Below are 11055 nucleotides of genomic sequence, written 5' to 3'. Positions count from 1 at the left end.
TGACGTGACGTTGTTTAACGTCACAGATGATTTGGAAACAACAACGCGAGTTGAACGAGAAGTAGATTTCGATGTGTAGCAACACATAACTGTATTTGATATTTGATGTTCTAAGTTATGACATTCACGAGAAACGAAGTTCATGGAAGAAGAGAAGGTAACGCTTTCAACCTTTTCAACGTTTCCTAGGCCAGGTGTCCTCCCTCGAAGTAAAAAAAGCGGCTGCCGCAGATGGTCTATGGAGACTTTCATTGTCGGAGCACGCGAGCACCTGGTCGCTCAGCCAACAGCAACTAAGAAAAACGACAACGAAAAATCTCGAACGTTACCTACTGCTTCTACAGCCGTCACATCTTTTATACACACAAAGATTGTTACATATTTCCGTGGGTTGACATTAGTATTGTGGGAAAGCTTTCGTAGTCGCTTAATACTTCCCTGGTTATGGACTGTGAAAAGCCAGAGAGCAACGTCAATTGTCTTAATATTCTTTTTCCTTTTCGTACTACGTTGATAGAAAGAAACAACGCGATAGCAGCTGCCAACTTTATTGTTCTGTAATTAAACCATGACCATAACAGATTCACGTTGACTAATTGATTGAGCCAATTTTGCAATACTATATTGAGATACCAGTAATCTGGAATAGAAATGTGCCGATCTTATTCTACAACTGTAACTCTTTTTCCAGCCGCGGAAAAACCAAAATCGTCCATTACATTTAAACGTGTTTACGGAAGGAACTACTAGTTATGGTATTTCACTAGTCCCTTTAACAAACAAGTTTGTCAAAATGAAACGCTATTGTTTGCATTTCGGAAGTAGCCTATCCAATATTTTTGTTAATCCTTTCTTTTGCCTGGCTGGATATACTTGAATGAATGTAGAATTCTCTTTGAACACGTCAACTAAGCTGACAAGAAAAATTCTGAAATCCAAGTTGCTTTATTTCCCTATATATTGGCACCCATGCCGTCCGGAGGAAAAACAAAAACATTTCTTTGTTCGGTGAAAATTTTATTGATAGGGTCCTTATTCCAATCTTTGGGATCCAAAAGAAGTATAGACTTCAGACCCTATCTGTTCCTCTCTATTGGCAAATACCATTTCAAAGAACGACCTTCCGCATTTTCCTATTGTTCCCTTTGTTCGCTTTTCTAGAGCGCTCGAATTCTTGCGATTCTGCACAGGCTTTCAGCAGAAGAATCTTCTCATCCGTTAATGTACATCGACGCTGGAAAAAGTATTCAAGTGTCATCTTATTTCATAAAGACGAAGGAAAATTCCGAGTTTGGTTGTACGCATGAGCTGAATTCATGTTTAAAGTACTTGAACCAGATACAGAGCTACATCTTAAATAGGCATTGGCAGTTTTAACGGAAGTATCCAGCGTTAATTGCACAAAATAAAATCCTATGGTGATGGAGCACGATGTTTTACCATACTTGCTAATGACGGAAATACAGGAGACTATAGGTAGTGCTCTTTGATCTGCAGTCATTATTGCTCATCGAAATAGTTCAATGCCATTGGTCGTAGTTAGGCTGCTATTTTCAAGCGTGTTGCATATTCCCAAAAGATGTGCTTTACATCGTATCGAAATTTGTAGAGGTATAACTATGTTTTTATTTTTTATTTTTTATTTTGAGCTAATAACTTTGCTTTCCACAGGGCATGTATCTGATTGGAATACTGATCAAAAATTATTATGTAACTTTATTCATATTCAACCTTCAAACGGCATAAAACATTCATGTTAGCCCCTTGCTGTACTCCGCCTCCCGATGTAATTTCACTCTGCATACTCCCTCAAAAATACATACCATATATTAGACATACTGCTGGTTTACTCCTATAACTCCTCCGTATGAATTTCTCATAAAAAATAAAAAATACAAATTTATTTTTTTTTTATTTATTATTTAAAAAAAAAAGTATTTGTAAGCCAAAGATGCTATGCGTTAATTAACGAGCAACCAAAATGCTGCGTCGAAGAAACAAACTTAATGTTTAGGCATGGAAAACGATACCGTAGCGTAGTTACCCAGGCAAAAATCCGACACAATTAAATGCATGTTTTAATATACATGTTTATATTGGCACACTTTAGGACGATATAAATTATGTATTGAATCATACTAAAGTCTAAAATATAATTTTTAGATAAAAAGAATAATGAATTGTGTCCCACTTGTGGTATACTAGCATAAGTAAAATGATGATTATGATTTATGATCATACTTAATACAAGCTAGTATGATAAAATCAGGCTAATATATCATTAATTATACTAGTATGCGATTCATTGTAAACTTGTACAATTAATTGTCTCAGATTTTTGGCTGGGTAGATTTTATGACTGACAGTCTTCGCAAATATTTTACATTTCAACCGCTTATATGATCGAATTTCGAGTAAGGAAACCGCAAATCGAAGAAGCACTTAAACTATTTGAGTTGCATGTGGTTGAACTCATCTTGCGTTTTGCTTTAACCGAAAGGCAAGTTGAATATATTTATTTACATTAATGCGACACCACAATTGTCCCGAAGTTCAACTGAGAAAGTAAAATTTAGATTAGGTAATCGAAACGTCATTGGCAATATCGCAATACCAATAACGAAAAGCTCGTATTTAAAGACCTTTACTTATATACGTACTGTGACGTTCTGCTGTATCTCTTACTGGATGTCAGATATTTCAAGTTATTCTCTTCTTTGACTCTGATATATGCTTCTTACTTTTTCAAAAGCGACGTTTTCCTTCAACAAAATTCAACGCGCATCAGGGTGTAACTTGTCTTTTGCCTCGATTAGAGCTGACTATACGTGCCTATATTACGCCAGCAAATTTCTTTATCGTGACTGATTTATTATCACAAAGGCAGGTTGCCGATTTAAAGAGAATCTGGATGCAAAGCATCAGGGGGTGTAAAACTCTTTGGCAAGGTGTACGAGATTATAGAATCACGATTGATTCTCGAATCAAAAAGTGATTCTTTTTTGATTTTTGGACTGAAGAATCACGATTTTCTTGCCAAAACTATGTAATTCTTACTGCAAACTGTGATTTTGTGATTCTTTCAACAACAAAAATTGATTTTTGTGATTCTCCTTCAAGTATACGAGATTTTTCCGAGTTTTATACCTCCCGCAAAGCATACTTCCCTCGACGTTTAAGAAGCCATTTTCGTAGCCTGAAACTAAGAAAAACTGAAATATAAAAATGCGCTATGCGTTTTTTCTTTCTCGTCTACCCTTTTGCCCACTTGCGTCCTCTGGGGACCCGAAAGAAAATCAAATCAAACAAACTCATTACCTATGATTAAGTGACACACACAAAAAAATCCAGTAGACAAAGAGGCGGAAAAGTTATAAGAGGAGCTTGGTTTAGAATGATTTATAATAATGTAACTAAATTATTTAAGTATGAAACTAACCAACTAATAAATAAATAATAAATAACTCTGGGAAAGTGGTAAATTGCTAGTGGCAATACTAATAACTAAAAATATATAATATAAATATAATAAATTAATTATTTATTGAGTCCGCAAAGATTTCTAAATACTGCAAGTTGGCAACGGGGAAAGAAGCGGGAAAGCAAGCTGGACGCTGGACGCGTCAATCAGTATAAGGTCTACGTGAATGCTGTAGAATTCTTTTGTTAAAGTAAAATAAGCCTAAATAATACCATACGGTAATTGTAACAAAATTGTTGGATCGTGTTACTTAGTTTCTACTAAAGCTATTCTACAACTACATTGAATATCGCTGTCATATTACAATCTAAAAGTAGAACGTTTTACGGAGTGCGTGTTAACTGATTTATCATCAGGCGAACACATGTCTTGTCGGATACACAAAACACTGTCTTTTGTATTGTTTTTTTCCTAGGCACAGAATGGACCAATTAACACAATTTGATGCAGAAGCAACAACTCCAACCACTATTCGCCGAACCAGAGGAGCACTTGCTGACTTGTCTCGCCAGTTAGTTGCAGTATCTCTGCTTACAACCCCCAACAACCAAATGCCAAGCTCTATGGATACTCCAGCATCATCCCCAGAAGAAATGGTTATAAAACTAAGGGGGCAAAAAAATCCTGTCACATGGAGCCCGCTGTCTCTCAATGAAGTTAGAAAGCTTTCCCACTACGAGATTACACCCACTAAAGGTAACATCACAATTAAATTGAGGTTAATTTTACTATAATGTAACTTTGAAAAAAATAGATTTTACTCCTACACGTGTTATGCTTGGACTTAGAAGTAGTCCCAGAAAAAGGCTTCAGTTGAGTGAAACTGGAGAAACAGCTTCTATGTCACCACCTGAAAAAATGAGAAAGGTTATTAGCCCAAACATTCAAAGCTTTAGTGATATATTTTCTTTCCCAAAACAAGTTTTAAAAAAATTCTTAACCAATTGTCTGTGTTGTTGTATGTTAATTTTTTTTTCAGACATTGGTACTAAATAGAAAACCAATCAAGTTGGATGATGACCCAGTACCATTTGATCTGGTCCTAAAGGGATTATCTCATTCCCAGCTAATCAATGTTATTCATAATATAGCACTGATGAATGAGGAGGTCAAGCAAGTAAGAATTTTTGGTTCTGTATAAATTCCTGCCACCTTTAAATCAAGATCATCTTATGCACAGAAACTAGAGACCCTCATCCCTGAACCAGATATTCAGCCTATGTTGGATGAACTGTCCTATTTGAGGAAAAATATATTTAAATCTTTACCTAATTGTCGGCTGTCATCGAAAACAGATTCTGCTGCTTACAACAAAGCCTCGGTTCACCTATCAGCCTTTAAGGTGGTTTATAGCATATTACACAAACAATTAAGTAAAGTTAATTTTGAATTCTTATTAGAAATGTCTTTTAGATGATTGCAAACGATTGGTAGAATGTAAACAGTGGAAAACCGTCACGGAGTTTACACTGAATGCTTGGATGATAGTACGGGCAACTCCTAACTGGGATAATGCACAACACAATTCTATTAGAAAACAATGTTTTAAAGCCCTTGCCACAAACTGTTTGAAAGCTCTAAAAAACAAGGAGCGAGACATAGAATGGAGACATCAACTAAAAGAAAGGTTAGTGTACCCTATATACCATATTTTTGACATTTAAAAATGATTTTTTGTAACATGAATTTTAAAGACTCGAGCGTCTACGATGTGACAGTGACGACCTTGAAATGTGCATCACATATTTAAACGCTTCTGAAGGATGATATGAATGAAACATGAATATGAATGTAAGAATTTCTGAGTTTCACAAGTTAAGTTTCTTTTAAACACTGCCTATTCCCTATTTCCCTATACCACTATTTTAGCAGAAAAATGACTAGTAAATACAAATACAATGAATTTGATGGATATGTATTAGACTTGCTTAACATTTGAATTCTAATACGACTCTTTCTTTGACTTCGCCCTGCCCCTCTTAATCGGAGGCAATGCCAAGGGAAAGGCGAGGACTATCTTGGTAACTGACAACAGTTTGTCTTTCACTAGACGCGCGCCAACAACACGAATCAAAGTCTGGACGCTGTAACAGATCCAAAAACAATAAATAAGGCAAGACCTTAGCTAACTACAGTAAAATTAGAACTTACGAGTCCATGTCGAGTTTCAAGCTCGAAATGAAATATTCGGCGTCAATGCTACAATTACCGATAGCAAGGGCAAGTGCTAAAGAACAGAAAAATAACAAATAAATGGTAGGGGAAAAATGCACTATATGTTTATATATATATACATATGTACATATACATTTTTGAAAACGCAACGAGTTATAGTTTAACTTCATACCTATTACATGGCAAATCGTCCTGTCTCGATCCATTTTTGTTAGGGTCCTATGAAACGAAAATACTTTAGAAACTAAGCTAGTTAAATGTTAAATAAAAAGGGACATACCAGTGTGACTCTGCTCTGGATGAAAACTGTTCTTTTATACTTCTTTTCACACTGTCTGGTATACCAGCTGGTAGACTTTCATCTACAACACCGCGAGAAAGCGTTTTCCTTTTAATTGCTGAAAACTTTATAAGGCCCTCTATATAAATAAGAGCCTTCAACAATCGCAATTTTGCTTCTTCGTCTTGGTTACTGCGTCTCACACGAGTTAACTCATCGGTAAAATATACGGAAAACTGGGTTAAGTTATCGTTGTGCATAGGGGAATCCGTTTCGCTAGTCAACAGTAATTTTGCAACATCTTCCAAAGCTATCATATCGGAGGAAGGAATAATGTTTTCAAGCTGATACACTTCCAAAGCCTGCATAAAAATTTTACATTTAATAAGAAGATTATAAGGTCTACAAAAAATTCATATTCAACTATTAGCTTACTGTAGTTGCATTGGCATTCCTTGGTGGCAGCATAATTTCATAAGAGTCAGAACTTTTTGGGACAACTAACTCACTATCTTGAAAGGCTGTGTTAAAAGCAGCATTCTCAAGATTAGCTCTGACTGTTTCAGCCTTCACAGTTAGCCTCTCAGCTTGGTCATACTACACAGAAAAAAATTAAAGATAACATAATATATCTGTGATACAGAATTACCTACCATTCTTTGGCCTTTAAGCATTCCAAAACGATGAACAAACGCTCTTGCCATTTCTTCCTTAGACTTCCTATCATTTCCCTCCTCTTTTTCCATCAACATGGGATTTGTAGAAGGAGGATATTGAATGACAGGGGATAACATTACTTTTGCTACCTCAACTAGTTTAACCTAGTTCATGCAAAGAAAACTTACTTATTCAATACTTTCTTTGATGGAAAGGGATAACATAATGAAATTTAGGTAAATACAACATCTAACCTTATTTGTTACTTTGTTTCTCAGTGCAATGTACAAACTCTGGTTTTCTTTTTGATTTTGCACTTTACTACTGCCCATGTAACATTGTTCTTCAACTTGGCAAATAGTAACATATTCCTCTTTCTCTAAACTGTCTGAATAAATTCCTGATTTTACAGCAGCAAGAGCATCAGTTTTCAAAGGGCTCTGACAGTGTGAAAATTGAACTGTAAAAAGTAAAATAGTGTTCAACAAATTTAACCATAAGTGTGTGAGAGGGAAAAAACTAAAATAACAACAAAACTACATGAAAGAAAAAAAAAGTAAAATACACTAACTTCGCACAGGTTCCAATTTTTTTCCTCGATTCGCCACTTTAATTTCTTCAATAAAAAATGACATTGTCCTCTAATGTAAGTCCTTTTCCTTTGTTTGTGAAATTCCAGCTCCAATTCACTTTCATGCAAGAGAACCACGTGGAAATCGTTATTATCGTCTGCTATCAATACTCGTCGCAGAATAACACAAACCAAGCACAACACACAGTTGACTCAACACACCACACAGTCTTCATCTGTCCACGGAAACAGATCCGTTTAGATTGTCGGTCAAAAACGGATCCTACAAGTGGTGGGGAACGGAATTGTTTCCGATCACTCTGCGTACGGCTTATTCCGATTCGTTTTCGTTCAACAAAGTCTCCGTGGCGGGCGTTCCAATTTTGTTTGATTGTTTAGCTATGTTGTCATTATTTACGTTTATTGTTTTTGTTTTTTTCTTTTGATTTGGTTTTAAAGTTAGTTGTATTTGTGTTTGTATTTTTAAAATCTATATATATGTTTAAAAAGAATAAACTTTTTAGTGAAAAAAAAGTTGCTGTATTTCATGTTTTTTACAACCACGAAACAAATTTTACATTAGAACAGAAGTAAGAATATATTATTATTTGATAGGTAATATTAATGAATTTCTTACCATTTAACGAATTTCATTTAGGATTAGTGAAATGTATAAAATTTTTACAGTGTTACTCAGCCAAAGCTTTAAATATGCATTCAGTGGGTTGGCTGCGTTTTCCATCCACGTTGGGAAGTACACTTTTTGATTAAGAAGGTAATCTATTGTGGCATTGTAAAAAAATTGACACACTTATCAAACAGGTAGCTTATTTCAAAAAATTTTAATGTTATAGCCCTGACATCACTCTTTTATTTTCCCTTTTCCAAGTATCGGAATCCCACTAGGTTGACCGGGGCAACAACCAACAATGGAATAGTCAATTAGAAAGCAACCTTCTTATCCTACCATCAATAACTAGGAATATACCATTAAAGATAATTAGGTATTTTAACATTTACAAATGTAATTAAATAACGAAATAATAAAAACAATTTGTTCGTGTAACCCTTCACTCATTGTATTTGCTTTATGTTGTTTATGAATAAAGCACTTGCTGCTTACTCTTTAAAATACATCGAGTTTTTTTTTATGTACTTGGGTTTACATACATTCCTGGTAATTTAAAACGTTGGAATAATAATAAGTAAAAGTTAGAATTCAAATTTGAATTACGCGCGTTATCAAAATGGCCGCCGCAATGGATGCCGGGAAGGGGCCAAGGGCCACATTTTATTGTAATTTGCGGTTCTTAAACTATAAAAATCGAAGTAAAATATCATATCAAAACGTGCTAGAGATAATAAAGAATATCAAAATTAAATTTTCTGTTTATTTTGGTGTATATTAGTAACCAAACAACGTACCCAAAAATGTCTGTTTTTGGCCCTTCCCCCCCCTAAAATGTCATAAAATAAAATAATTAATTACGTTCTAAGTTTCAGCGACGAAAAAATTTCCGTTTTATCGCTGTAACGCATAACTCGGTCTAGCCGATAAAACGGAAATTTTTTCATCATGATAGGATTTCTTTCCATATTAATATTTTAATTTTTTTAACGGAAATCGAAAGCTTTTGGTGAGAGCTATCGATTGCCATAAAATTCATAATGATGGCACCTTTCGTTTGGGTACAATAAATTATTCAATTTTGCCAACTTTGGGAAAGGAGAGGGGATGACGTAGATACACACCTAACTTTTCGTACACCGTTCGGATAATTTGCTTCACTTAAACTAATAAACAGGGTACTTTCCGTGATCCTATTATCACGAGGAACACGACGACACTTAGAAAAACGTCATTAAACATAGTTTTAGATTAGGAATCAGCCAATATGGATAAACCAATCGTGAAAGAGCATGACGGCAGCCATCATTTTTTGGCGCCAGTTCAAATTTGGTTTTTTTCCATTGAAAATAAACGTAAAACACTTAAATATTATTGATTATTAATAATTTCTAATTCAATGTTAAATAAATAAAACTAAATGGCAGTATTTCAGTAATTATCAGTTCAGTCATTCAGTTCTTCAAATTTCTTGTTGCTAATCATGCAAAACTGAAATATTAATTAATACACGTAAAATCTGTTCTATTGCCTTAAGCTCTTCCGAAAGGCATTTTAATCCAAAAGAAAACCAGCTGTTGAAGAAAAACAAAATTCAATGAATATTAATTAAGTGGTTTTAAGTAGTCAATGAAAATTAAGAATTAGGCACGTGTATAAATAAGGTAAACAGGACGTAAACGGAAACAAATCCTGTAAAAATTGTAATACTTGTAATACAAATTTTACACTGAAAATTGAAATACAATCCGTGAACGGAAATTCAACATTCAAACTCTGAAAAAAGGAAACTTGACTTTATACTTCCGCGAATGGATTCAAATCTGAGCGTCTTCGAACTATTATACTCACATGTATAGAAAAAAGGTGGCGCGATTGAAGTTACTTGCCCATCAGTGAAGGGAAACGGATCCGTTGGTCAGCACTCGCGGCATCCTTTTTCATGGAATAACATACTTGGATCTGAATCCATTTACGGGTGAAGACTGTGTTGACTTGGCTAGCCACACCGTATTGGCACAGACTACGAAGTAAAGACCGATATCATCGCCATAAGAGGCGTTTTCCGGGTTCCTTGCTGTCTCTGGGAATTCCTAGAGAGAAAGCCAGACTGCGCGGATAATTCTAAGGAAAATCGCGTTCCTGAGTCCTAGCAGAAGAAAAATATTTTCCGCCTTTGCTATTGGTTGCTACAGTTTTTTTTTGTTTTTTTTTGTTTTCACTTTTTGACAGCTAATTTCAACTGCTGTTGCCTAAGAAAAAAGTGCGGTTAGAGCCTATTTTACCCGACCAAAGTATACTTAATAATTTAACTTAACTAACTTAACTTAACTTAAATTTAATAAACTTAACTTATAATTTTACTACTAAAGAAACTAAGCGGGGCGAAACCCGAGCAAAACGAGGAAAACAGGGGATTTGGGTGGGTAAATAAAGTATAGTATAGTATAGTAACATAATAAAGTAGTAAAGTATAGTGAATGAAAGTCTATACAGTATACTTAATCATTTAACTTAACTAACTTAACTTAACTTAAACTTAATAAACTTAACTTATATTTATACTACTAAAGAAACTAAGCAGGGCAACGGCCGAAAAAAGCGAGGAAAACAGGAAATTTGGGTGGGTATATTAAGTCTAGTAAAAATAAAATATTTACCAATATAAGTTATCCGTATTAAAAATTATATACCACACCCCATAAAGTCTAACAACCAAATGACCGGGCGTTTGAGTCATCATGTTTTTTTCCCCCTGATGGGAGAGCCTCTTGCGGGTGTGTAGTTTTCCTCAATGACAAAAATGGTAAATCGCTAGATGGCAGTCCCAAGGGGTAGAAAATTGTTCGTATATATATTTAACACATCCACTTTCCTCACACCCATAAAATTTTCCAACATTTCACTGTAACTTTTGATAATTTCACTTAACGAGGTCAGAAAAATAGATCCGTTGATATCCATACTTAAAACCAGACTGTTATTATGAACGTGTACACCACCAAATGAAAACTCAATTACTCAATTATTGAATTTACTCAATTTAAATAAAAATTAATGTATAATAAAAGTGATAATGTAAGATATGAAACTATGGTCTCTCTCACAGCAATCCAGTGCTTTACCACTAAGCTACCTGCTACCTCGTTTAATAAATTTGTATATTTAAATTCATATTTGTACTGGTTTTCTTGTGCAGTTTAGTATAGTAAAGTATATATACTACAATGTATAGTTTGTAGTATACTAAAGTATAGTAGAAT

General features: G+C 34.6%; 2 protein-coding genes and 1 long non-coding RNA gene across 7 annotated transcripts; 1 reads left to right on the top strand and 2 right to left on the bottom strand.

Annotated features, from left to right (window-relative positions):
* Nucleotides 1–3541: 3541 nt before the first annotated feature.
* LOC116929799 (tethering factor for nuclear proteasome STS1) lies at nt 3542–5395 on the top strand. Of its 5 annotated transcripts, none has more exons than XM_032937122.2 (7): nt 3542–3699; nt 3897–4177; nt 4236–4348; nt 4461–4598; nt 4662–4823; nt 4882–5108; nt 5176–5395. In XM_032937122.2, exons 2-7 carry the CDS (start codon nt 3904–3906, stop codon nt 5246–5248), a joined length of 987 nt encoding a protein of 328 aa, XP_032793013.1. In that variant the 5' UTR covers nt 3542–3699; nt 3897–3903; the 3' UTR covers nt 5249–5395. The 5 variants fall into 5 exon arrangements, with proteins under 5 accessions (XP_032793013.1, XP_045033564.1, XP_032793015.1 ...); XM_045177629.1 differs by having other exon boundaries at nt 3553–3676; XM_032937124.2 differs by having other exon boundaries at nt 3567–3671.
* Nucleotides 5381–7542, bottom strand: LOC116929798. The gene is made up of 8 exons (XM_032937121.2): nt 7165–7542; nt 6848–7053; nt 6590–6757; nt 6372–6533; nt 5937–6298; nt 5829–5875; nt 5633–5708; nt 5381–5565 (listed from the first exon to the last, which is right to left on the bottom strand). The coding sequence occupies exons 1-8, from the start codon at nt 7226–7228 to the stop codon at nt 5424–5426; spliced, it is 1227 nt and encodes a 408-aa protein (XP_032793012.1). The 5' UTR covers nt 7229–7542; the 3' UTR covers nt 5381–5423.
* Nucleotides 7543–9452: 1910 nt separating this feature from the next.
* LOC123475354 lies at nt 9453–10671 on the bottom strand. Its single transcript, XR_006650390.1, has 2 exons — nt 10453–10671; nt 9453–10044 (listed from the first exon to the last, which is right to left on the bottom strand). It is a non-coding gene; the product is annotated as an uncharacterized LOC123475354 (long non-coding RNA).
* Between the last annotated feature and the right edge of the window lie 384 nt (nt 10672–11055).

Source organism: Daphnia magna, linkage group LG8, assembly GCF_020631705.1.
Source record: "Daphnia magna isolate NIES linkage group LG8, ASM2063170v1.1, whole genome shotgun sequence".
Taxonomy (NCBI): Eukaryota; Metazoa; Arthropoda; class Branchiopoda; order Diplostraca; family Daphniidae; genus Daphnia; species Daphnia magna.
The sequence above is the reverse complement of the archived record's forward strand: the minus strand, read 5'-3'. Positions and strand labels throughout refer to the sequence as shown.